This window comes from Arachis hypogaea, chromosome 4 (genome assembly GCF_003086295.3).
Source record: "Arachis hypogaea cultivar Tifrunner chromosome 4, arahy.Tifrunner.gnm2.J5K5, whole genome shotgun sequence".
NCBI classification, from domain to species: domain Eukaryota; kingdom Viridiplantae; phylum Streptophyta; class Magnoliopsida; order Fabales; family Fabaceae; genus Arachis; species Arachis hypogaea.
In genome coordinates, this window is record NC_092039.1 from 91,147,344 (window position 1) to 91,174,809 (window position 27,466).

The following is a 27,466-nucleotide window of genomic DNA, read 5'->3' on the forward strand; positions in this document are numbered from 1 at the left end:
TTTATGAGATTTTCGTTTATATTTCTATTTGAATTTTATTGTTATTAAAATTGGTACTATTTTTATTAAAATATATTTAAAACTATTTTTAATAAAAAAGCTTTAGTGGCCATTATACTATGGCTAGTATTAATTTTATTAAAATATATTTTTTATAACAAAAACCACAAACATCCACCTCTCTTCCTTTCTCTCACTCTGTAAGAAACCTAATCTTAAACCCATCCACAATCACCATTCCTCATCGCAAAGCTTTCAGTAGCATTCTTACCTTTATCATTGGTTCCTTCCTTTCTACTCTCGAAAATAGACGTTGAATCATTTATTTGTTATTGTTTACGGTATGTTAAGGCTCAATAAATCAGATATATTGTGAGAAATGACTAACAACAACATATAAAAATGTTTCGTACTATGAAAATGATATTTTTTTTCTATATAAAAATTGACACATAGTTCTTTATCCATTTTGAGAGTCTATGTTAACATCTAATGTCCAATTCAATTTGCTAACATAATAGTTAGTTCAGCAACTTATGATAACTCAATGTTTTTTGTTAGAACTTAATAAAAAAATATTTAAAAAAATCGCGTTGTATCAAAAAAAAAAAGAAATAGAATGAACAGAGATTGAATAGACAATTGACTCCATATTTTTTTTTTAAAAAGAACATCTATTTAAAAGTTGAAAGTGAAAGGGCACACAACAAAAGTCATCAATAGTAAATTAGTAATAATAACTAGCACCTTCAATACACAGCCTCCCCCCTCCCCAATCAAAATAAAAACTAAACAACATAGCACCTTGGGAGAGTGGCAAGAAGAGAAGCTAAATTCCGAAACTACCCCCATGAAAGCGAGGGTTATTGTGTTTTGCGTGATGTTGTAGAAGAAATGGAAGAATAACACTAAACATAGTTGTTCTCACTTGTATGGCTTAACGGCCAAACCGAAAAAAGCTGGCTCATTATTGTAACAGTACAAAGCAGCATAAGAAATATCGCCCCCCATTTCATAATTTTCACACTTGGCCATTTTCTTCCTTTGGACACACCAAAAATAAAAACAATTCTAAACCCCAATCTAAGCTTAGCTACTCACTCCCAACTACATACAACAACTCTCTCCCACTTCGACGATCTCTACGATGTTCTTCCCATCTTTTCCCATTTTCTCTCTCTTCCCTTAAGAATCCCTTCATTTCTCTCTCCATCACATTCCAGATTGTTCCTTCTCTTTCTCTCTCGCCTTTTCTTCTCTCTGTTCCGCAGGTAATAATGGAGCTTCTTTTTTGGCCTTGTTTCATTTTCGTTTTCCTGGGAATGTTATGGGAGCTCTTTTGGTTTTGTTGTGATTTTTAGCTTCTTTTGTTGTGTTTGCCTTGATTTTGTGAAAATGGGGGTTAAATCGTTGATGGGTTCATCAAAAAATTGGATCGAGATGAAGTTTTCTCCCTTTTTTACTGTTTTTCTTGTGATTTTTTCATATTTCGTTTCTGGCTTTTTCTGATTAGTATTGGTAAAGTTGGGATCTTTTGTGATGGATGTGTTTACACTGATGGTAACATGATTTTTGGTTTTGAAGGTTTTTTTTAACATTTTGGTGGTGGAATTTTGAAGAATTGGAGATGGCTTCTTCCTCTGCTGCTGCATCTCTTGCCGGCGGTTCGGCCTCGGATCTGCTGAGGGGTTCAACAAGTGGATTCAGCGGTGTCCCTTTGAGGACTTTAGGGAGGGCAAGGTTGCCCTTGAAGCAAAGGGACTTCTCAGTGTCTTGTAAGATGAGGAAGGTGAAGAAGCATGAGCACCCTTGGCCTGATAACCCTGATCCCAATGTGAAAGGCGGGGTGCTGAGCCACCTCTCACCTTTCAAACCACTCAAGGAGAAGCCGAAACCGGTCACTTTGGATTTCGAGAAGCCCCTTATTGCTCTGCAAAAGAAGATCATAGATGTAATTTCCAGTTTGCACTTTGTTTGGTTGTGTTGCACGCTTTGCTTCGTTTATGTGATAGTTACTTTGTTAGTTGTGTTTCATCGTGGTTATGCTCATTCTATTTATGGTTGCATAAACAGGTGCGGAAGATGGCAAACGAAACTGGTTTGGATTTTAGTGATCAGATTCTCTCATTGGAAACCAAGTACCAGCAGGTTTGGTAGTTGTTATTAGTGTTATTCTTGAGAAAGTTGGATTACTTTTTTGGGATAAACTGATTATTAGTGGATTAAATTACATGCTGAAATCATGCATGTTACGATAGATATCGTGAAATGATTATTGGCAGATTGGTTTACCTATCATGCTACTCTCTGATGATCTGATCATAACTTGCCAGAGTGAATCTATAATATTTTAACCTGGTCTTGTTAGTTAAGCATGGCTCTTTTCATTGGCACTTCCCTTTTTAATATATCTAATATATCCTCTGCTTAGTTGTCGCTCATCCCATGTATTTGTCACAGAAATGAAAGTTTAACTTCTTTTAAGTGATTGCTGTGTTTTCTGATTCCCTCATTGAATGAAAACTTTCTTTTATTCAATTAAATATTATAGTTTTGCACATTCTATGTTGAAGAGTATTATTGTGTTAAAGGTATGTTGTGTTTGTGTGTTGTTCACTGTGTTTTATTGACTTTGGCTTGTCTTGGTTGTACTGTGCTTGTCAGAGTCCCATCATTCAAATAACTCCTTTTCCCTTTCTACTGAACTCTAAGGTATTAAACAGTAAAAATTTGGGGAAATTGGTCTCATCATTTCACCATTCCTCGTTTCAGGCTTTGAAGGATTTATACACGCATCTGACTCCTATTCAGCGGGTCAACATTGCACGGCATCCTAACAGGCCGACTTTCCTTGATCATATCTATAACATTACTGACAAGGTCTACCAAATATTGACATTGTTTTTCGCTTCGATATATTAGTTATTGCATTTTCTAATTTGTAGCACATACTTCTATTGGTTTATTTTCATTCTCCCAGACGCCCACTTAGTGCAACAGAAGTCTCATTTTTTTCTCATATTGCAGTTTGTGGAACTCCATGGTGATCGAGCAGGTTACGATGACCCTGCTATTGTTACTGGTATAGGGACTATAGATGGTAGAAGGTACATGTTCATTGGTCAGCAAAAGGGTAGAAATACCAAAGAAAACATTCAGCGGAACTTTGGGATGCCAACTCCACATGGGTATGTCTTCTATGAACTCTAACTATGTTTAAGATATGATAAAAACAATTTAAATTTATGTGGTTAAGTTTACTGATGAATGATCGACACTGATAGTCGATTTTCAATTCAAACAGTTATAGGAAGGCTCTTCGCTTAATGGAATATGCAGATCACCATGGGTTTCCAATTGTTACTTTCATTGACACGCCTGGGGCATATGCTGACCTTAAATCAGAGGAACTGGGTCAAGTATGTCATAAACTTAGGTTTAACATTCTTTGACACTTGCCAGCTCTCTTTTTTTTCTAGGTTAATCCGTTTCATTACTGTTCATTCTGCAGGGTGAAGCGATTGCTCATAATCTGAGATCCATGTTTGGCCTGAAAGTTCCAGTTATATCCATAGTTATTGGAGAAGGTGGTTCTGGTGGTGCCCTTGCTATTGGATGTGGCAACAAATTACTTATGCTTGAAAATGCAGTTTTCTATGTTGCCAGGTGATCTAAATTTTCAACTCACTGAATCACTCTCAGAAACTCATAATATTGCAATTGTTATTTCTATCACGTACCTCTTATTTTCGTTTTGCATATTACATATTAACTGAATCTTATAGAGCTTCTTTGTATGATCTTAACTTTGCAAGCCTTTGCATGTGATTATCTGTTATGCCAGTTGAGAACTTTTACATAATGTGGTTATAAGTTAAGTTATAATGGGATGATGATGAAAGTGGTAGATTTATGTTATTAGTTTGATTGTCCTTGGAGCTAATACTGTTTCCCTCCAGTTATTTTCCATTTCGTGCCCCTCCTATGTACTATTATTTCAGGGTGTTTCAATTTGATTACTCCGTGACACGGTGACAGATAATAATGTTGTTCTCAAACAAGGAAGATTGTCATTATAAGTTGTTTTGAACACAAAATAATCTGAAATACACTTATGTTGAAAAGGGTAAATTTCTTATATTTGAATTGACTATGAATATTAGTCCCTATTATAGTTTTACCTTATATATGAAAAATGAAAGAATGAAAGATTTGTATAAATACTAGGTTTTATTAAGACCACCCTTAGCTTGACCATTGACCAACCCTATTAACCACAAATGTTAAGCAAAATTGCTTTCATGTTAGCTACATTTCAATTTAGCACTTTGAAAAAGTGGTTAAACTGTTAACTGGTTTCAACTTTTCTTTCTTATCTGTACTTGAAACTGATTCAAGTTTAGTAGTGATAGAACCTGGTGTAAACTAGAAGAAATGGGACTAAAACTGTTGTATATTACTACAAAAAGATTGAATTCTGGTGAGGGATCAACTTCAGAAGCATGTATTCAAGAAGCCCTTTACCCATCCAAAGTCAACTTAAAATATGCCGCCATCTCATTTCTCAGACACACCCCCCATACACACCTCCTAACCAAAAGAAAATATCCAATCAGATCCTCACTTGCACTCGGTGCCGGTTCGGCATAATTGTACATCAGTAGTCACGATTGGCCTGGTATCCAAATTAGGATGGCTTCAAATAACTCAACATAAAGTTTCGTCTTTGAATAAGCTATCCACACATGCACACATATGTAATAAGCCTTTGTAGTATTTTTGACAACCAATTTATGAATAGAAATGTGTTTTCTGTTCTGTTCTTCTGATCTGCTCTCTATGTTTTCATGATTAGTCCTGAGGCATGTGCAGCAATCTTGTGGAAGAGTGCTAAAGCAGCACCAAAGGTATACACGGCACCAACCCTTGGCTCTTCTTTCATTTTGTAATATATATTGTATATATCTCTAATATAATATATATATATTTCTTATTGTTTGCAGGCTGCTGAGAAACTGAGGATCACAGCCAGTGAATTGTGCCGATTGGAAATTGCAGATGGGGTTATCCCTGTAAGAATCCGATTAATTATGCCTTTCAGTGTTCTTTTTTTCTTTAATCCAAAAGAGTTATGCCTTTTGGCCTTAATCCTATTCATATATGATATATGTAAAATATCATTCTACTGGTTTTGAAATTTAATGATATGATTTTGTCTTTTCATACATACAATATAGGCAGTTCCACATTTATGGATAATAATATAATCTATTGAATAAAACATTTCACTTTCTTTTCAATAGGAGCCACTTGGTGGTGCACATGCAGATCCATCTTGGACCTCGCAACAGATAAAAAAAGCAGTCAATGAAGCCATGGATGTAAGTTTTATAGTTAGCAAGTGTTTACTGAAATTTATGTGACAGCATGTGCATATTTAGACCTGTGATTTTTTAACTGTATAGGAGCTCACCAAGATGAATACCGAAGAGCTACTACGACATCGCATGCTTAAGTTCCGCAAGATTGGTGGGTTCCAGGAAGGAATTCCTGTAGAACCTAAGAAGAAAATCAACATGAAGAAGAAAGATATACCAATTGCCAATAAGATTTCGGATGCCGAATTAGAGGTTGAGGTTGAGAAACTGAAGCAGCAAATCTTGGATTCTAAGGAATCCTCTGTTGAGCCGAGATTAGATCTGGATGATATGATAAAGCAACTGCAAATAGAGGTTGACCAAGAGTACTCTGAGGCAGTTAATGCCATTGGCTTGTCTGACAGGATGTCAAAACTAAAGGAGGAGGTTGTGAAAGCAAACACAGATAACCAATTTATTGATCCGTTGCTGAAGAGTAAGATAGAAAAGCTAAAGGAGGAGTTTGATCAGAAATTGTCCACGGCACCCAACTTTGGCAGGCTGGAGAATAAGGTTAACATGTTGAAAGAATTGTCTAAGGTAAAGCGTTTGCAAGATCAGAACAAGCGAACTTCTGCACTGGAGCAAGAATTGAAGACAAAATTCGATGGCATCATGAAGAATCCAAGAATAAAGGAAAAGTACGAGGCATTGAAGTCTGAAATTCAAGCTGCCGGGGCATCCTCCTCTAGGGATTTGGATGATGATCTGAAGCAGAAAATTGTGGAGTTTAATAAAGAATTTGACTCGCTGCTGGCTGAGTCTTTGAAGTCAGCCGGCATGGAAGTTAAGATTGCTCCGGCAAGGCCACGAGACAGCTCAGGGGAGTCTGCAGAGTTAGGATATGAATCGAAGATAGAAGAATTAAGAGAGGGTATAAGTAAGGAAATCGAGAAGTTGGCGAACTCATCCAACATTAAGAGCAAGATTGAACTATTGAAATTGGAGGTTGCTAAGGCTGGAGAGACACCTGATACAGAATCAAAAAATAGAATTGCTGCTTTGGTGCAACAAATTAAGCAGAGCCTTGAAGAGGCTGTTGACTCGTCTAGCTTGAAAGAGGAGTATGAAAATCTGGTTTCTAAGATTTCCAGCAGAGATTCGGAAGTGGAAGATGGTCTCACCAATGATCAGTTGCGAGAGAAAGTTGGTGCAAACCGCAGCTTTTCTTAATGTGAGTTCATCTGATCACACAACTGAAAAATCTCTGCAACTTTGGACTTTTTAAGGCATTCTAGGGGATAATTTATCTGTAGCTTTAAAACATTGCTAGTCGTATTTTCCACTGAACTGAATTGCATAGCTTATGTCATAAACCATTTCTCTCAAAAGCTTAACCTATAAACGAATAGTTTTATATCTTAACATTGCAATAGTGCTAACGTTAGAGTGCAGTGTTTTGTACAGTACTTGCGTCTTTATTTTGTTTGAGTCTTTATTTTATTGTTTACTTTGTAATAAGCTCCAGTTTATTGTGTTGAGCTCTTTCTTAAAATATATATAATATGCGATCTTAGATTTATAATCAGTTTTTTCATATGCAAGTTTACTTCATTCTTCATTTAAATTTTTGTTCTCACTTTCATAACATTTTGTTGAATCACTTCTATCAGCCTGCTGCTTCTAGAAGGTGCCAGAGTAGATGATGATCCTAACATGCAAGATCAGTATAACTGAGTGTGGGAACTGCACCATTGTTCTTATTGATAAGTAGCTTATATCATCAGCTGACGGTGCATCAAGTAGCATTATGGCTATATTTCTTTGATCCAAGTTTTGGGATTTAGAAGACTTGCATTTGAATTGTGGCTGATATTTTTCTGTCATCGTCCATCTCAGTATCAGAAAAAAAAGGGAGAATAAGAAGGGAAAGCCATTTTGTATTTGTTTGAGTCACAATGTTGGAGTTAATTTTAGAACTTTTCCCCCCTCCATTTCTTGTTTTTTGTTTATTTTTTTTTTTTTTCAAAAAATATTTGAAACGATGAAATTTTCCCTGAAAAATTAGTCTTAGATGCTTAAATGAACATTGTATAGATTGCTTGTGTTTCAGTAACCCAATAAATAGTAGTGCTGTTTTGTCTTATTATCTTACGCATTGGGTTTATGTAGGAGATAAAACTCAGCTGGAATAAGGCAATGAAGTGCCTCCTTTTGTTTTTCAGAAAATAATCCATCAATGCTTAATCCATTCTCACCCTTAGGAGTTGAAGTCTTGCTGATTTTCACATTCTCTTCAGCAATTGAATTATTTATGGTCACAGCACCACCCGGGATTGATTTGCGTTGCATATTGGGAGGATATCCATACTTCACATAGCATGTATCAATTGTGTGGCCATTTTTGCCACAATGAGAGAAAATTCTTGGTGCTCCCCTGCCACCAGAGCCTCTGCCACGTCCTCCATGCTCCCTTATTCTCTTAAAGAGTAGGTGGTGTTGATGTCCGGAGGTTTCATTAACATAATGGGGGAGCGCACCGTGGCGTATTGATCATTCAATCCCTGAAGAAATCGAATCCCATATGACTCGAGCCCATACTTTTTCATTATCGCAATTTTACAAGAGCGTATAGCTAGGAGAGGACAAAAGTGTTTCTGTCCCAGGCCTTCAAAGGTGGGATCAGTTTCATTAGGTGGTGGAAGGGAGCCATCAACGAACTTGTATTTGTTCTTCGACTTGAGTGAAATCCAAACAGAACGCGCCCATGCATGATAGTTGTGAGTGGTAAGCCGAGACGAAGAGAGCAGATACCTGGATTTTCGCTCACATGCAAGAAATAGTAACTAGATGGATCTCGAGTGAGATTGATGCTAGAGTTACTCATGTGAGCTTGCAAAGTTGAAAATTGTCGCATCATTTGCGTGAAGCTGTGAAAGTCACTAGCAAAAAAATTCGGTGTATGATTCAACTAATTCGGATTGGAATTTGGATCCATCACATGTTCACATGTGCCCTGATTGCCATTAATGAACATTCACACCAGGGAGTCAATTCACGATCTTCACCAAGGGGAAACGGCTCTCTGAAGCTCTCAATCTCAATGCGTTGCAGTGTCGTGAAGAGAATGACGCGAACAAGAGCAGAACCTCTTTTCTAAACCTCGTGATTGGAACTCATCAACCTATCCATGGATGGTGACGTTCTCATCAACTCTATCATGTGAGGTGAAGAGAAGAAAAGAAAGAAGAGGAATAGATGATAAAGACTCGAGAAGAGAAGGTGTAATTGCACTATAAATGTGATAGCTCACTGTACCATATAGAAACCTGTGTGTGAGTGCAAAAACTGTATAACGCGAGAGAGAAACAGGGACAAAGCTTGGAGCCATAAATGAAGATCAAGATGAATTTTGAATTATGATGATGAATCTCATTTAGTTAAGATAGAAGTCGTGTTTATATATACACAGCCTATGAACTATCTAACTTCTAACTTCTAATATGTTGGTCATGTGTAAGGTTCTCTGGCATCACTGAAGGTAGAAGAGGATTTAGAGAGAGAGAGAGAGAGAGAGAGAGAGAGAGAGAGAGAGAGAGAGAGAGAGAGAGAGAGAGAGAGAGAGAGAGAGAGAGAGAGAGAGAGAGAGAGAGAGAGAGAGAGCAATCGTATGAATAGTCACGAATAACAAGAATAGAAGTAGTGTGAGGAATCACTGGAGAGGAAGTATCAATGTGATAGTCCCAAACTAGTGAATGAATATATTGAATAAGAGTGTATGACTATAACAGAAATGATGTTTAGCATTCGAGAGGTCAATTATCTCCACAATTCTCACTTTAGTCTTTTCCTACCTAAAACCAATACTCCTTACTTATATATATCTATATATATAACTAACTACCTAAATTTGCAACTAACTCCCTAAATTCACGGAGCCTTTCTTATTCCTCTCCTCCTATATGCATATTTAAAAGGAATAATTTCTTTATGTTTTCCCTGAACTTCTTGGCTATCGGGGTTTGTCACAATTCCCCACCCCCTCGAAGAGCTACTTATCCTCAAGATGAAAAGAGGGAAAGGCCAGCTTCAACTTATCCGCCAACCCCCAATTTTTTTCAAAATCTGGTAGGTTCTATCATTTCACTAGAACTTCAAGTTCTCCCAGCTTATTAAGGCGTTCATCCAGGTTCTACTCAGGCTCAACCACAAGCTCCTCTTCTTCAATCAGTGCAGCCTGTAATGGATGAGGTGCCAAGGAAGGGCCAATACTATTCTTAAGAAAGAAAACATGAAAAACAAGATGGATTTTTGCTGAATAAGGTAGGCAAAGTCTGTAAGCAACTACCCCAATCTTCTCCAGCACTTCAAAAGGACCATAAAATCGAGTACACAACTTCTGGTTTAGCCTGGTGGCAAGGACTTCATTCTGCATGGTTAGAACTTCAAATACACAAATTCCCAATATTAAAAACCACCTCTCGCCTCTTTACATCAGCAGCATAGCGCATCCGATTTTGCGCCCTGTTTAGTTGGAAATGTATCTCATCCAACATCTGATTCAGATCCTACAGTAAGAGTCTCACTTCCTCCACAGTTGACTCCATCCCACCCCCACAACAAAGGAGGGGGTTCTTTTCCATAAAGAACTTTCAAGGGAGTCATCCGAATAGACCCATGGTAAATTGGTAATTAGTGTTGTACCGAAATTCAACCCACGACAACCAAGCTGGCCACTGCTTTGGTTTAGAACTGGTAAGACAATGAAGATAAATCTCCAAACATTTGTTTAAAGCTTCAGTTTGGCCATCCGTTTGCAGATGATAAGCCGAGGATATCTTCAAGGAGGTTCCAGCTAGCTTGAGGATCTCGGACCAAAAAGCACTCATAAAGACCTTATCCCAGTTAGAGACAATAGATGATGGAAAACCATGAAGCCACACTACTTATTTGATAAACAGTGATGCAATATCCTTAGTAGGGCTGTGAAAGGGAAAAAAATGGGCATACTTAGTCATACCACAATGAATATAGTATCCATCCCTTAGGCCTTAGGTAACCCGCCAAGGAAATCCATCGAAATATCGGCCCACACATTAGTAGGAATGGGCAGGGGTCAGAGGAGGCCAGCAGGTTGAAGAGTGGAATGCTTATTCCTTTGACAAATTTCACAGGCCTTAATAAATTCGAACACAGTTGATTTCATACCCTCCCAATAGAGAATCAAAGAGATTTGCTTATAAGTGCGAAAAAATCCAGAATGGCCCCAAAATCTTGGAGTTGGGTAACTGATTTTTTTTTTTTAGGGTATGGCGATTGCTTGCAATAGCTATGATTTTGCATTGGCGTAAATACACTTTGGAAATTCTCAAGGAATTTGGCATGGAGAATGCCAAGCCTTCTTTCACACCTATGAAACTGTCCAAGGGCAGTGGTACAAGATTAGAGAACCTTGCTCCCTATCGACATCTCATAGGTCGCTTAATCTACCTCATAAATACCTGGTTGGACATCACTTTTGCTGACAGTAAGCTCAGTCAATACCTCGACTGTGCCACGGACTCACACTTTAAAGCGGGGATATATGTTTTAAGATACTTCAAGCAAGCCCTGCTAATGCCATCCTTTTTCCCCCTCTGTTGATCTCTCTTTGATTGCATACTCAGACTCTGATTAGGGAGCTTGTCCCGATTCTCATAGGTCCGTATCTGACTATTGTTATTTCTTTGGACAATCACTCATATCGTGGAAGAGAAAAAAGTAGACAACCATGGCTAGATCCTCTGTTGAGGCAGAGTATTGAGCCTTAGCTCTGGCCACTTGTGAAGGCTTGTGGCTGTCTTACATCTTCCGCGACTTTAAGCTTCCTATAAGGTCACCAATTAGACTATACCGTGACAATAACTTTTCCTTGCACATAGCAGTCAATCCCGTCTTCCATAAACAAATTAAAACACATTGAGATTGAGGGTCATATCGTTCGAGATCAAGCTCAATGTGAAAAGACAAAGCTCCTACCAGTTTCATCCATCAACCAACTAGCTGATGTTTTCACGAAAGCCCTTGCCCTTGGACCATTCAACACATATCAATCCAAGTTAGGAATGATTAATTTTCATGATTCTAGCTTGCGGGGGGATGTAAGAGATAAAACTCAACAAGTAGAAAAGAGTAATACTAAGTTAGTTACACATATTTATAGTGAAACTATGCCAACTAGACAAAGTAGTTTAAAAGTTAGTTATTTGTATGAGTTAGTCCTAATAGCTAGAGTTAGAACTTAACTAGAGTTAGTTAGCATGAGTTAGAAGTTAGTTGTTAGTTAGTTCATAGACTGTGTATATATACAAATTAACCTGTAGCTTAACTAGATGAGATTCATCATTATATTTCAGAATTCATCTTGATCTTCAATTATGACTCCAAGCTTTCCCTGTTTCTCTCTTTCACTGCACATTTTTTGCACTCACACTAAAATTTCTACAGTTTATATTGAATCCAAGAGTAATGAAATGATTGGAATGAATTTAATATATATATATATATATATATATATATATATATATATATATATATATATATATCTTTGAACTAAACTAACTGATAAATAACAACTTAACACTAACATCCCCCCTCAAGTTGGAGCATACAAATTGTATGTTCCTAACTTGGACATAAGAAAGTGAAATTGAGGCGGAGGGAGGACTTTAGTTAGAATATCAGCTAGTTGATATTTAGTAGGTACATGAATCAATCTGATGGTGCCAGCTTCAATCTTCTCACGGATGAAGTGGCAGTCAATTTCAACATGCTTGGATCTCTCATGAAAGGTGAGATTTGATGCCAATTGAAGAGCAGAGATGCTGTCACAAAATAACATGGCCGAATCGACTTGGACTCGAAAAAACTGAAGTAAGCCAATTAATCAAATAACCTCACAGCTAGCATGAGCCATGGACCTATATTCGGCTTCGGTGGAGCTCCTAGAAACTACTGTCCACTTCTTGCTTTTCCAATTAACGAGAAAGTCACCTAGGAAGGCACAGTAGCCTGTAGTTGATCGCCTTGTGTCGAGACAACTACCCCAATCGGCATCAAAATATATGGACAGGGTGAGTTGGAAAGCAGCTGAAAACAGAATCCCTTGGCCTGGTGCATTCTTAAGGTACCTTAATACTTGGTGAGCAGCTTGTAAATGAGGCATCCGCGGGTCAGACATGAATTGAGCCAGTTTAGTGACTGCAAAAGTGATGTCTGCCCAAGAGATAGTGAGGTACATGAGGCGACCAATAAGCCTCCTATACGCAGAAGCATCAGGGATCGGATCACCTTCTTTAGCTCTTAATTTGAGATTGGCATCCATAGGAACTGTTGTCGGCTTGCAGTCCAAGAGGTTGGTGTCGTCGAGCAAAGAGAGTGTATACTTGCGTTGTATGAGTGAAATCCCTTGAGAAGATTTGGCGAGTTTCAAGCCTAAAAAGAATTTCAAGTCCCCCGATATTTTGAGTTTAAAAATGGATTGCAGCTTTAATTTAACTCTGGTCACCATATCAAGGTTAGCTCCTGCAATTATGATGTCGTCTACGTATACTAATAAGAAGATTTCAAAATCACCAGAACCTGTTGAGAACAAGGAATAGTCACTTTTACATTGAATGAAACCATTTTGCTTAAAAGTTGAGCAGAATTCGTGAAACCACTGTCTCGAAGCTTGTCGGAGCCCATAAAGTGACTTTGTAAGCCTACATACAAGGCCTTTCTTGCGTTCAGGGAGCGCCATTGGAACTTACATATATACCTCTTCATCCAAATCCCCGTTGAAAAATGCATTGTTGATGTCTAATTGAATGAAATGCCACTTACGCACTGCTGCAATGCCTAACAAAACTCGTACAATGGTGACTTTAGCTACAGGGCTAAAGGTATCTTTAAAATCAATTCCTGCTTGCTGTGTGTATCCCTTAGCTACTAACCTTGCTTTGTATCTTTCTAAACTGCCATCAGCTTTTAGTTTGGCTTTGTAAACCCATCTGCATCCTATGGCAACTTTGGTGGGTGGTGAAAGAACCAATTTTCAAGTGTTGTTGGCTTCCAAAGCTTCAAGTTCTTCTTTCATTGCAGTCCTCCATTCCTCATATTTAACTGCTTGATGGTAAAATTGTGGTTCAGGAATAAGATTGGCTTAGTAAATGGAATTATGATAAGTGTGGTTCAATCTATGGTTGCTGATGAAGTTTGAAATCGGGTAAGGAGATTTAGTATGGCAAATGTAGTCATGAAGGTAGGAGGGAGTATGTTTAGTCCTGGTGGATCTTCTAGGTTGGATGGAAGTAGAAGGTGAGATTTGGTTTTCTATAAGAGGGAGAATTTGGGATTGAGTATTGGTTGTGGTTGATGGTTGAGGTATTTTAGGTACGGATGGAATTGTTGGAGCATTAGGCAACGGTTCAGAATCTAATATTGGATTGGGGAGGACAACGTCAAAGAAAATGTCATTGTTGAGTTGAGTATGAGGGTTTTGAGCAAAAGGCATGGTGTCCTCATGAAATATCACATCCATTGATATGAGGAATTGTTTAGTTCGTAGATTGTAAAGCTTATAACCTTTGTAGCCAAGTGGATAACCGAAGAACACAGTTGTATCTGCTCTAGGGTCAAACTTTAATCTAGAACTGGTATTGGTGGTAGCATAGGCAAGGCATCCAAAAATCTTCATTGCCTTGTAGTTTGGGGACTTTTCAAATAACAACTCAAATGGAGATTTCATCTTGAGTAGGGGACTTGGTGTTCTGTTGATTAGAAAGGCTGCAGTGGACACACATTCTCCCCAAAAGGTAATTGGAACTTGTGATTGGAAATATAGAGCTCGGGCAACATTGAGGAGGTGTTGGTGTTTTCTTTCTACCACCGCATTTTGTTGTGGTCGATATGGACAAGAGAAATGATGTAGCACACCCTTTTCTTGCAGAAAATTAGTTGCTGCCAACTCTTTTGCATTATCGGACCTGAAGCACTTGATCTTCTTGCTAAATTGAGTTTTTATCATTGCATAAAATGCTTTTATACAACCTGCAGCTTCAGATTTATGTTGTAACAAGTATAACCAGCAAAATCTTGTAGCATCATCAACTAAGTTTAAGAAATATCTCTTTTCATTATATGTAGAAACATGATATAGTCCTCAAATATCACAATGTACAAGATTAAAAGAATTTGGTGACAGATTACTATTTGGTTCAAAAGAAAGCTTTCTAAACTTTGCAAGAGGATATATGTGACAACCTGTAGAGTTAGACTCTTCTAGGGAATTTATTTGTGACAAATTGAAAGAATAAGTTACATGTTTGATGATTTTATTTGAAGCGTGGCCCAGTCGTGCATGCCAAAGCTTGGAATTGCATAGATTGATAGAGTGAGATGCGAATCTCAATTGGTTGGAGGGAGTTGTTGCTCTAAGGATGTAAAGTCCCTTATGCAGCTCACCCTTCCCAATCTTCTTCAACATCTTGGTGTCCTGGATTGTAAAATTAGATGAGCTAATAGTGATGTCAAAAGTAGTGTTTGAAAGAAAGGCTGAGACAGACAAAAGATTGACACAAAAATCAGGTACATATAACACATTTTTCAATGTGATATTTGAACAAACAACTACTGTTCTTATGAAATTAGCTTGAAACTGTTCATTGTTTGGAAGAGAAACTGAATAATTTTGGGAGGTGTGAATAGTTTGAAAGAGAGACAAATCACATGCAATATGGATTGTGGCACCACTATCTAAAATCCAATCTTGTTTTGATGATGTTGACCTTGTAAGTGAGGCAATGAGAACGATACCTACTGGTGTGACTACCTGTGTAGTTGCATTTGAAGCAATTTCTTGAAGTTTTTTACTATTAAGTGACTGTATCAGTTGCTGCACTTGAGATGCATTCATGGTCAAATTTGAGGATGAATCTTGAGCTAATTGAGACTCTCCTCCAATGACATTGTGAGCTACTTGCTTCAAACCATGCATGGATGAATCTCTGCCTCTATTATAGTTGGGTAGAAAGCCATGAAACTTAAAGCACTTGTCAATTGTGTAACCGAGAATACTACAATGAGAACAGAGAGGCCTGACCTTTTTCGCATTTTCTCTTCCTCTTCCAGACTGTGGAGGCACATGCTGATTTCTTGCAAGGAAAGCAAGTTGAGTTGGGGGTGAGGGAGCGCCAATCGCCCTGTGCTTCTCTTCTTGAACTACTAGGGATAGGACCTTGTTGATTGATGGTAGAGGCTCCATCAATAGAATCTGTCCTCGAATATGAGCATAGGAATCATCTAACCCTATTAGAAAACAGTGTACACACTCGTCTCAGAGAAAAGCTTGCATTGGCCACAAATTAGCACAATTGCAAGGAATTGGACGGTATGAGTTGAGTTCTTCCCAAAGAACTTTTATTTTTGTGAAGTATTGTGAAACCGTCATCGAACCTTGACTCAAGTTCACTAAGTCTCGCTTGAATTCAAAAATTCTTGAACCATTGCCATGTTGAAACTTTTCTTTGAGATCATTCCACAGCTCTTCCGCTGAATCAGTATAAACCAGGGATGCTACAATTTCTTTGAACACCGAATTGAGAATCCAGATGATAACTATGTCATTTACACATTGCCAAGTCTCGAATTGTTCGGCATCAAGTTCAGGATCTGGACGCGATACCAAACCATTGATGAATCCAAGCTTGTGCTTAGCGTTGAGGGCCTTTTTCATGGCTCTGCTCCATGAGTTATAATTCTCTTCGGTGATCTGTTGAGTAACCAGAGTTAGTCCTGGTTGGTTCGCAGATGACAAGAAAAATGGATCTTTCATGGATGAACTTGTTCTTGATCAGAACCTTAACTTCTTCAAATAATGGAAAAACAGTCTCTCACACTCGATCTCGTGATCGGAACCCTAACTTCTTCAAATAATGAAGTTTGATCTGGAGAAATTAGGCTCTCATAAACTCTATTAGGAGAGTTCGAGTGTGAGGAAGAAAAGAAATGGAGAAAGAAGAGAAAGAATCAGAGAAAATGAAAGAAAATGAAAGAAAATTGGAGGAGGAAGAAAGCGGAAGATGAGAGAAAAATGATAGCATCTGATACTATATTGAATCCAAGAGTAATAAAATGATTGGAATGAATTCAATTGCATTATTGTACTATATATATATATATATATATATATATATATATATATATAAGAGATGTAGTTATCGGGTGTGTTTGCTGGTCTAAGTAGCACTACAATGCAGGGAATTTTATTCACTTGTGAACTATAACTAACTACCTATAATTTGAACAAACTAACTGATAAATAACAATAACAGTTTATAACAATTTCTAAATAAAATAGAGTATTGATTGGTATTGGCTGCTCTATCCTTAAGATCCACTATATTTCTATAATACAAATACAATCTTAAAAATTGGAAAAATAATTTCACTCTCATGCATACACATGCGCTTCTCCTCTCCAATACCTTTAGGCTCCATTTGGCTTGTGTATAGATTAAGACATAGACATTAAAATATAGATATTTAAGACATAGACATAAAATACATGTGCTTATGTATAATGTTTAGAAATAATAGACATAATATTAGTATAGTGTGTAAATTTGTGTTTGGTTATACAGAACATGAATAATACACAATCTTAAATGACAATTTTACCCTTAATTTTAATTTAGAAATAAATAGTTTTTTTAAAACAAAAACAAATAAAAAGAACCCTTATTCCCATTCTAAGAAAATATAAGTAAGATGTATCTCCATCATCTCCTTTCCGTGTCTCATCATTTTGGATGGACACAAAAGACATGTAAACTTTGTGTGTAAGCATGTTCTTGTTAATTTTTTGTCTCAAGAAAAAAAAAGTAGACACGTGCTACCATGTCCTGTCTCTCGTAGACACGGACAGAAACCAAACAGAACCTTAAGTCACATAAGCCAAACCACCTCCTTTTTCCCTCTCAGTCACGATTCTCTCTGTCACATCCGTTACCATCTTTCTCTTTGCGCTTTGTCTTCGCCAGTTAACTATAATCAAATAAAACTTTTCTGTCTTCCATACTTTTGCATTGAGAGAGAGAGAGAGAGAGAAAGAGAGAGAGAGAGAATAAGAAGAAAAAAGAAGATTCTAGAGAATGCAATTCTCTTACGAATGACAATCGCCTCTGTTGATTGATTTCGTGTTGCTAATGGTGATTGGTGAATGAATATATGCTTTCTGATTTCTCATTAGTATGTACTCGGCATTAGTGTTAAAGATTTTATTTTGATATATTTTAAGTAAAACTAAATTTGATATTGTCATTTCAATAGATACCTCAAAAGAGTTATACGTATGAAATACTATAGGAGGTCGGGCTCTTTTTTTGGGTCTTAATATCAGTTTGCTACTTTTTGTTTTAGGTAGCCAGTATGTTGTTATATGATTAATTTTCATAATAATATTTGATTGATTCAAACGGTTTAATATTTGTTCCTCTTAAGCTAGCTTGCATTCCTAGACCAAAAAAAAAAAATTTATGTATTGATTACACAGTTTTTGTATGTTAAAACTATTAATACTATATGTGAGGCTTAGAAAACACAAACTCAGCCTTGAGTATGTATAATAATTTAGTTACAAATTGCTATTACTATAATAATTTGATTAATTTTATTTTTAATTATTCACAATTATGTTTGATTATTGTAAAAATTATCCCAAATTCTAGCATTTCTAGACAAGTTGTTTTGGAATTGGAGGTCACTTATTGTAATTTTAAACAAGCTCCAAATTATGTTACAAAATCTTATTATAATCAAATGAAGGTAATAATCAAATTCAAGAATCCAAATCAAAGTTTACACTCATGTTATAATTAGATTATAATCAAACATGTTTCAAATCATATTAAAAAATTGTTATGATCAAAGCGATCAAAGTAATAATCGAACCTAAGAATCCAAATCAAAGTTTAATGTTATAATCTTATTGTAATCAAATGTGTCCCAAGTCATACTTCAATAATCAAACACATTAAGGTAATAATCAAACTCCAAAATTTAAATCAAAGTTCAAACTTATGCTATAATCAAATTATAATTAAACACACTCTAAATTATATTACAAAATTCAATTTTGATTAAACATGCTCAAAGTAATAATCAAATTTAAGAATCCAAGTCAAAATTTATTGCGATTAAAATGCTAGAAACCTCAGTTTGATTATAATCTGAAGCTCTTAACCTCTTTGAAGAAATACAAGATCAAGGGATTCAAGTGCATTTAGTGCATATGTAGGTATCCAAGCACTTGATCAAGGGAGGCAAATTCATGCACATTCATGTGTCTCTAGTTGTTCTGATGATCTTTCAATTGGTAACGCACTTGTTAGTCTTTATGCTAGATGTGGTGAAGTACGAGAAGCATATATTGCTTTTGATAAAATATTTGCAAAAGATAATATATCATGGAATTCATTATTATCAGGATTTTCACGAAGTAGATATTTTAAAGAATGAAGCGCCGAAACTGTTTGCTAAAATAAATAAAGTTGGATGAAAAATCGATTCATCCACATTTGGCTCTGTAGTTAATGATGCTACCAATTTTACTAATGTTAAACTAGAGAAGCAAATTCATGCCATGATTAAAAAAACCTGGTTGTGATTCAAATTTTGAGGTTTTTAATGTTTTAATAATGTTATATTTGCCGTAGACTCTCGTGTGGTGTGTTCAGTGGCAAGTGGCTCTTTCTGAAAATTTTTGAACCGCAATCGAATATATTCTCTTGGTAACCAAACAACACACAATTCTCTCAGTAACCAAACAACACACAAAGTCTCGTGCACTAGAACCGAATAATGGCGGATCCGATGTCGGTGACACCAAGATTCTTTATGGACTTTTTTATAAAGACACCAAATCTATTTGAATATGTTTATTTTAATTTTTTTTAAATTATTATAATAAAAAACTGAATAAAAGATCACTTTTAAACGATACCTAATTGAACCGCACATATTCAATCCTCATCTAAAAAAAAAAAAAGACAATATAAGAAAAAAATAATACTGATTTAACTATGTCTCCGCATTTGGCAGCAGCAGTACCACGCATCCCTCTCTGTCCATAGCCAACTCATTTCAGCAGGTGCTGAAAAAACAATGTTCAGCACCTTGCACAACCCTTTAACTTATAGACTTATCGGAAAAAAAAAAAAAGTTATTCTTTAGTTAAAACCTTGTTATGCCTTATCTTGCTCATGATGCCTCTTGCTGAAAATGAAGATAAATCTAGCTTACAAAATACTATTATTCAAAATTCCAACATCCACCCGTTTATACATCAGAAAAAATGTGTTTGAAACGGAAACGAGGATAAAACCATTTAATCTTTATAATGCAACATCACTAGCCTAAATAAAAATTACAGACGACTCTTCTATACATGTTTGGATTGAGTCCTGAATTACTCTTTTATACAGAGGACTCTTTTACACTCTCTATACACAATACTGATCCGGATACACATAAAAGGAACACATTAATCCTCACTTACTCTTGGTAGTGGCTAAGGTTTAATGTATTTCCGCCACTATGCAAAAACATTGAAACGGAAAGAGTTTTTTTGTTACAAGAGACCTTAAACGCAGAAATTTTAGATCAACCTAGTAATCTCTTCACCTATATAAGACATAATTTTTGTATATGGTTGAAGCCATGTTTGTACTACCGTGTTGTTTGAAATACAATGTCATTCAGCTTGGATTACATGTTTGTACTAAATAGTTTTAAGAATTAGATGAAACTCAATTATGGTCTACATAATACCAGTTTTGGTTGTGTATGCCCAAAAAAAAAAATAGCACTATTCAGAATCATGTTGTATCATAGACATAAGTTAAGATATATAAAAGGAGTGTACTTTGAAGAACTGGTGTCATAATCTTGTAAAATACTACTCCTAAAAACACAGAATAACAGTCAGATAGCAATCCCAAGAAAACGGGTTACTAGAAGGACCTAAGCATCACAAAAATCCAACGTTATATTACAAAATTATGGATATTCCATGTTTTATTGAAAAGCACCAAAAACAAAATTTCAATTTTGTCTTACCATTGAAACCAATCCCAGAAAAAAATGCAACAGAAAAGGAGTTCCTAAAATCAAATTAAATATGGAATAACAGCTTTTCGGCTCTTAGGATAATCCCCACCAAATTTGTCCAAGTACCATTGGCGATTTGCAATTGCCCTTGGCACCAAGTTTGCACAAGTGTAGATGAAGAACCCGAATCCAACCCAAGACCATGTCATCACTCCCCAACCAAGCCATTCCAAGATCTCCCCAAAGTAGTTTGGGCAAGCCACAAGCTCAAACAACCCTCCCCTTGGAATAACATAGCCCTTCCCTTCACCCTTGAGCCTCAACAACTCCCTATCAGACACAATATTGATCCTCATCCCACACAAAAACACAAACAACCCCACAAAAAACGCCAACCAGAAAAACCAATCATTACCATCACCATCATAGTTGTCCTTATAGTGAGACACCCATCTAGCTTGAAGGTAAGCATTCAACAAGTTGAAGAAAAATGCCGTGAGCGCAATACTTAGAGGGAATCCATGTGAAGTTTTCTTGCCGTTTCCCGATGGGCTCCTTCGAAGGAGGCTCAAAGGGTAAATGCAAGTACGGTTGAAGTAGTGAAGTAGGTAAGGGCTCATGAGGATCATGGATTTTGGGTTTGAGAAGTGTCGGCCATGTGGGAAGAGCAAGAGGGTGAGCCACAATGTGGGACTCTCCATGAGGAACCATGCCAGTGGGGGAGGCAGCGTCGGCCCCCAACCTGGCCTGTGGTGTTTTCCATATGGAGCTTGTAGGAACATCAGGGAGATAAAGGTTGGCGGCGCTATGAGGTAAAATGCGACGAGTGAGTGGTGGAAGAGAGACTCATCTGATATCATTGTGACAGTATTCAACTGCAATAACCCCACAATTTACCTGTAATCCTTATGTGTGCTGTACAGTTCAACAAAAAGAATAATTCTACTAAAACCAACATGTTCCATCAAGGTAACTTGGGAGAAAAGAAATGGTAAATTCAAAATTAATTCTACTAGCTTATTTGAAAACCTAAAGCCAATATATAAACCATATATAAACCATATAAAAGGCTACTAAGGGCCAAATCTCATCAGATGACATCACCATTACCAAAATTCATCCAACCTATGTCAAATCCAAACTTAATAAAACTTTAGAGCACAAGGACAAGTTATGCATGGAAACAAGAACAATTTAACAAGAACAAGACCTTAATAAAAAACCTGATTGCTGCATCAAATTGTCAAATCACAAAATAAATCCATCAGTCACGACACAGAACGCGTGTATAAGCAGTTTGAGCAGAGAAAGATGGAGAGCGGACCCGGCGACGAGAACGACGAGGGACGGCGCGAAGCTCAACTGAGCAGGATGAGGGGATGGAGCGACGAAGTAGATGATTGGCGAATTAGGAGAGGGGCTCGATCACGACAAACAGACGAAGATCTTGAGCGCGACAGACGGCGATAGTGAGAAGAACGGTGGCGGCGATGGAGGAGGATAGGGTTTTTTCTTTTGAGGGAACAGCTCTGAAGGCTCTTTATTCTGAAGGTGAGGTGAGATTGTGAACGAAGAGAGGGAAACGAGAACCTGCGTTGCCTAAGAGCATGTCCAATGGCGAAGAAATGAAAGCCTCAATTACTATTTATCTGATAAAAAGTAGAAACTAACCGTTGGAGCAAAATAAAGGTGAGTTCAGAGTTCTATCACAATTTTTGAAACAAACAAAACCCTGTTCAGAGGGATTTGATTTTTTTTAATTTTAACCAATAATATTAAAATATGTGTCAATTAAATTAAAAAAATTAAATAATATTTTATTAATAAAATTAACAATATTTTATATACATATCAAAGATAAAAAAGTTTTCAAATAGTTCAGACCATTTTTTTAGAATTCTGATGGTCCATGTACAGTTCGGTTACAGGTGATATTTTTGTTGTATAGCATGTTGTGAAATATCCCTAATGTCCTTGGAATAGATAGAAAGTTGACCATAGGAGTAATGATCTGTGATAAGATATAAACACAAATGAAATCAAGTTGCAACTCAACTAGCTCGATGAACAGTTCTATCCATTGGGCCAGTTAGATCAAAATTGACTGAATTTGGGTTTGTATTAAATTTTAGAAAGAGTTTTTTATTATTGGCCGTTTTGTCACTATTGGCATTGTTAGAATAATGATGGTAAGAGTGTTGCAGTTATGGAAAGAAAATGAAGCCTGTAATCAAAATGTTCCATGGAGGGAGGTAAGTGGAAGGAAAATTTTTGTTGGATAAAAATTGAAAACGCAGGCGTTTTGTAAACCCCCGGTGTCCTAATGTGACGGTGAGCATCCACTCGTCCAGGCTTCGGTGGTGTTCTCAACCGTCATCGTATTTGTTCTTTGTGTGCGTACTTCGTGTTAATGTTTCCTTGAAGATCTGTCACCTGTATAACGTTGGTGTCCCAAATCGCAGGCAACAGGCATCGTGTCGGAGAGGTTGTTCATCGTTGTAGCAGAAACGCACCTTTTGGCACCGAAGCTCGTTAACGCGTGAAGGTCGTGGCTCTTTGTCGCTGGTGGTGGTTGAGGTGTCATTGCTTCAAGTGTCAGTTCAGGTGGTCATTTACATTTGCCGTGTGTAGGTCAGTAGTCAGGTGAGCTTCATTTGGCCAAGTTTTGTTTTTTCTTATTTTCTTTGCTGCATGTTGATTTTGTTTCTAAAAATTTAATTTATTGATGAAATAATGATTTCTCGTAGTAGAATTGGATAATACTGTTGTGGTTGAAAGTTATCATAATTTAAGGTTGTTGTTGAAAATTATAATGATTTGTGATTGTCGATTTGACTTCAATTTGTAGCTAAACATATGATTGAGCAAATGCTTTGTTGCTGGAGAAACTTGACCGCATTGGGTTTGTTAGTTAATGTGATGACTAAATGTTGAGGTTATTGCTGTAAATAGTCATTTAGGCAAATCCTTTAATGCTGTGAATGTGTTGTTTGTTATTTAGTTAGAATTTGGTAAAAAGCTTGAAATTTGTCGTAGGATGGCATAGACTTGTGCTCAGAGATAATCCTAAAAGTCTGATTTAGGCATTTTCAGCTAAGTAAAATAACTCTCTTCTAACTTTGTCTGATTCACCTTAACAGGGTGTAATGATTTATGCTCAATTTGACACACCCCATCCGTACCAAGCCACCATTTATTCTGAAGTTAATAAAGCCTAAGACCTAAAATGATTGATCAAGAGTAGGAGTCTATAAATACGGAAGAATGGTGTATGAGTACATTGATTTTTCAATTCAAAAGGATTGATTTAAAACCGTTAATTTCGTTTAAAATGAACGAACAAAATTAATCATTTGAATACAATAGTACGGCTAAGTTTATTGTTATCAAAATTAGTTAAAGTTTTAATTTATATTATAGGTATTTGAATTTTAACTTAAAAAATAAAAATATATCTTTCTATATTTTGAATTAATAATTTCATTAGGAAGAACAAGTTAAACAAAGTAAGAGTATCATATTTTAATACAGTAATTTAAATTAATTTTTTAAACAATTCAAAAGAAATAACTTGTGAGTACTATATTTTTATTAAATTTAGTATTCCTAATGAAATCTAGGAAATGAAATAAATAGATTTATTTTTAATTTTAAGTTAAAAACTAAATAGAAGTAATGTAAATTAAAATTTGAATTAAATTTGATATCAGTAAACGCAGTCGTGTTATTGTTTTTGTATGATTGATTTTGATGCCAATAAGTTATAGTTCAACTGGCATAGTATATCAATAGTCGCTTAAGAGGATGCGAGTTCGGTAATTATAACCTGAAAGATGAATGTACTGGTATAAACTTTAAAAAACATTATGAATTGTGGTGATCTTATAAATGTAAGCTTTATAAATTTTAATATGGCATATGTGGACAAAAGATATACATGTATATAATGCCTCGCGGATAAGGTATTGAGTCAGCGAATGCCAACTTTGTTACTGTGTATGTCAAATTTGTTATGTCCGTAATTCATGGTTTCCTGTAATTACTTTTGTGTGGCTTGCAGTGAATAATGGCATCGAGTAGCAAGTTCGGCTAGGAGCCGTGTACGTGGAATGAGCTTCTTGGGGATCACTGGACGGATGTCAATATCTGTGTTTCGAATCAACAGGTACAATGCGTATAGGTGGTGGCAGTTGATTTAAAGTAGAGGGGTATGTAGTGTTACATTTGTTGTTGTTGTTATCAAGGATTGTTAAGCATGTTGTGTTTGCAATTTGTTAAATGAGTTTGAGCGGACTGATATTGGAGTTGGTAGTATTGGTAGTAAGGATGGGGATTCCGTATTGATTGCTTTCATTTGTTGTGTTGAGGATAATGGTGTATATAGAAGAAAAGAACTATTGGTGCTTTTTTGTTAAGTAAGGTGGGGGCTGTAGTATTTGAACGCGTTGAAAAACAAAGTAAGGAGGATTGATCTAGGTTGGGGGTTAAAATTTTATGAAAATTGAAGATAGTACATTTTTAGGGTTACCTTTGCAATCCCGCTAAATATTTAGGTTTTTTCCCATATTATGAAATATATTTTTGCATTTTTGTCTTAAACTTTTAATTTGATCTAATTTTTAAGTTTTTGAAATAAAAAAATAATTTTACTTTCATTTGTTAAAATGAGCATCGAAAAGAATAGATGTTATTAGAGATTTGGACAAAATATTTTTCTTTGGACATACATTAAACTTATAGTGTAACCTGTGTGTTAAGTTGTAACATGTAAAAGTATACTTAATCAAATTAGGAATGAACAGAAACGTAGTCAGTGGAATTATATAGTTGAAGTTGATATCGTTCAATAAGTCACCATGTTGTTAACTATTAATACATGAATTTGGATTATGTAATTTAAAAAATAATTTAACCTTTAAGATTTTCATGTTATTTACTTTTAATATGCCGTGATATGTTATTTATTCCGCTTGTTTTCATTAGAGTAAATGTTGGGAAATGAATGAGTTACAGTAGCATGATAATGATGCATTTTGGATGAGGCCAACTGATAATGAAAGGTTTTTTTTCTATTCATTCAGGAGATAATGTTTGATATGGTAGTCGAGGTAGATGCTGACTTATCTTATTGGGAAGGTAGGGGGCTTCTGTGTTGCCCAATTTTTTGGGTTTGGATGGGTTGCAAGCCAAAGATGACCTTGAAATGGAGTTTTCTACACCTAAAGAGGCAAGCGGCTTCTATAACAACTACAGCCAACTAAAGGGCTTTGCATCACGACGTGGTAAGACGGTTAGAAACACTGCTGGGGAGATTGTGCACTACACGTTTATTTGTAACCGGCAAAGATTTCAAGAGAAAAAATAGTTGGAAAAGGTTGATCGCATCAGGGAGCATAAGGTAGTTACCCGATGTGGATGTCTTGCTGAGATGAGGATTAAGAGGAAAGACAGTAGCGGTAAGTGGTATGTGTCGCGTTTGTCAAGGAGCATAATCACAAACTAGCGTTTGGGAAGCTTGTGGATTATCTACAGTCACACAAGAAGATATCTGAGGTAGAAGTTGCTCAACTAAGAAGCATGAGGGAGATTAGGATTAGCATTCTGAAGATTTATGAGTTATTTGCAGCACAACTAGGGGATTTTAACCTGGTTACATTTACGAAGCAAGATATGTATAACGAGGTTCGGAAGCAGAGAGGGCTCTAAGGTGGAGACGTAAATGTAGCTATAAGGTACCTGGAAGGTATTGCACGCATGGATGGTAAAATATTTTGGAGGTACAAGATTGGGATAGGACAACACCTATGCAACTTGTTTTGGAGCGATGGTCGTTGTTAGGAAGATTATTTGTTGTTCGGCGACGTCCTAGCATTCGATGCAACATACGACCGTAACAAGTATAACTTACCCGTTTTTGTCTTCTCTAGAGTAAACCACCATAACCAGACATGCGTTTTTGGTACAGCGATGGTTTCGTTTGAGTCGCATGAGTCTTACATATGGGTTCTTGAGCAGTTTTTGGAATGCATGAAAGGAAGGAACCACAGTCTGTTATCACCGATAGAGACCTGGCCATGTGGATAGAGATTCAATCTGTTTTTCCATATGCACATCATAAGTTATGCGTCTGGCATCATCTGAGAAATGCGATGTCTAACATATGCGACCCAAGATTCACGCAACTCTTTAAGCACTGCATGTTGGATGATATTGAAACCAATGAGTTTGAAGTGCTTTGGGAGTCCATGGTGAATGAGTGAGGTGTTGGCGACGTTGAGTGGGTAAAGGACTTGTACAGTAAAAAGTACACATGGGCAACAGCTTACATCCGAGGTAGATTTTTTGCCGGGGTACAGACTACTTCCAGGTGCGAGTCACTACACGCCAAACTCGGTCAGTTTGTTGAGAGCCGGTACGGTATTTTGGAATTTGTTACAAATTTTCAGAGGTGTGTCGATTTTCTTCCCGACAACGAGGGCGAGCTGGAATTTCGCTCTTGGTATGGTACACTTGTATTACAAACCGAGTTTGTTGAGTTGGAAAAGTCGACATGGACAAAGTTCACTCGCGAAATGTTTGCTAGATTTAGGGAAAGCCTGAAACGGTGTGTACGTGTTAGAATATGTGAAATTAGTGATACAGTGCACCCGCATGTGTATACTATCCAAAAGTATCGGAGGCCTGAGCTTACTTGGTAGGTTTATAGGGAGCCTAGTTCTAACATATTTAGTTGCACGTGCATGCGAATAGAGTCATTCGGTATTTTCCGTGTGCACATCGTGGCCGTGTGTGTTAGGTTAGACTTGGGAAAAATTCCTGAAAGCCTAGTTTTGCGCAGGTGGTCCAAGACAGCTAAATTACAGGTTGAAAATCAAAACATCGATGAAGACACTGCTGACCGTAGCATGACCTATAAAACAAGGTTGGGTGCATTTTCGCAGCTATGCAAGCGGTTAGGTAGGGTGGCTTGCATGAGTGATGAG

The 27,466-nt window shown here is 36.7% G+C and overlaps 4 protein-coding genes across 10 annotated transcripts; 1 reads left to right on the forward strand and 3 right to left on the reverse strand.

The window, feature by feature from the left end:
• The first annotated feature begins 738 nt into the window (after positions 1-738).
• Positions 739-7,503, forward strand: LOC112796965 (acetyl-coenzyme A carboxylase carboxyl transferase subunit alpha, chloroplastic). 2 transcript variants are annotated; one of them, XM_025839659.3, is made up of 12 exons: positions 739-1,271; positions 1,585-1,951; positions 2,074-2,148; positions 2,773-2,880; positions 3,028-3,188; positions 3,305-3,419; positions 3,512-3,666; positions 4,856-4,907; positions 5,004-5,072; positions 5,304-5,381; positions 5,466-6,591; positions 7,031-7,503. In XM_025839659.3, exons 2-11 carry the CDS (start codon positions 1,628-1,630, stop codon positions 6,588-6,590), a joined length of 2,262 nt encoding a protein of 753 aa, XP_025695444.1. In that variant the 5' UTR covers positions 739-1,271; positions 1,585-1,627; the 3' UTR covers position 6,591; positions 7,031-7,503. The 2 variants fall into 2 exon arrangements, with proteins under 2 accessions (XP_025695444.1, XP_025695445.1); XM_025839660.3 differs by having other exon boundaries at positions 821-1,271; positions 1,620-1,951.
• A 4,779-nt stretch (positions 7,504-12,282) lies between these two features.
• LOC112795030 (uncharacterized mitochondrial protein AtMg00810-like) lies at positions 12,283-13,137 on the reverse strand. The gene has a single exon (XM_025836985.1). The coding sequence runs from the start codon at positions 13,135-13,137 to the stop codon at positions 12,283-12,285; it is 855 nt and encodes a 284-aa protein (XP_025692770.1).
• A 402-nt stretch (positions 13,138-13,539) lies between these two features.
• Positions 13,540-16,209, reverse strand: LOC112795031 (uncharacterized). Its single transcript, XM_025836986.1, has 3 exons — positions 15,831-16,209; positions 14,841-15,683; positions 13,540-14,426 (listed from the first exon to the last, which is right to left on the reverse strand). Exons 1-3 carry the CDS (start codon positions 16,207-16,209, stop codon positions 13,540-13,542), a joined length of 2,109 nt encoding a protein of 702 aa, XP_025692771.1.
• A 4,086-nt stretch (positions 16,210-20,295) lies between these two features.
• On the reverse strand, positions 20,296-21,955 carry LOC112796966 (steroid 5-alpha-reductase DET2). 6 transcript variants are annotated; one of them, XM_025839667.3, is made up of 2 exons: positions 21,808-21,955; positions 20,296-21,358 (listed from the first exon to the last, which is right to left on the reverse strand). In XM_025839667.3, exon 2 carries the CDS (start codon positions 21,341-21,343, stop codon positions 20,543-20,545), a length of 801 nt encoding a protein of 266 aa, XP_025695452.1. In that variant the 5' UTR covers positions 21,344-21,358; positions 21,808-21,955; the 3' UTR covers positions 20,296-20,542. The 6 variants fall into 6 exon arrangements, with proteins under 6 accessions (XP_025695452.1, XP_025695451.1, XP_025695449.1 ...); XM_025839666.3 differs by having other exon boundaries at positions 20,296-21,398; positions 21,808-21,950; XM_025839664.3 differs by having other exon boundaries at positions 20,296-21,398; positions 21,707-21,854.
• Positions 21,956-27,466: the final 5,511 nt, after the last annotated feature.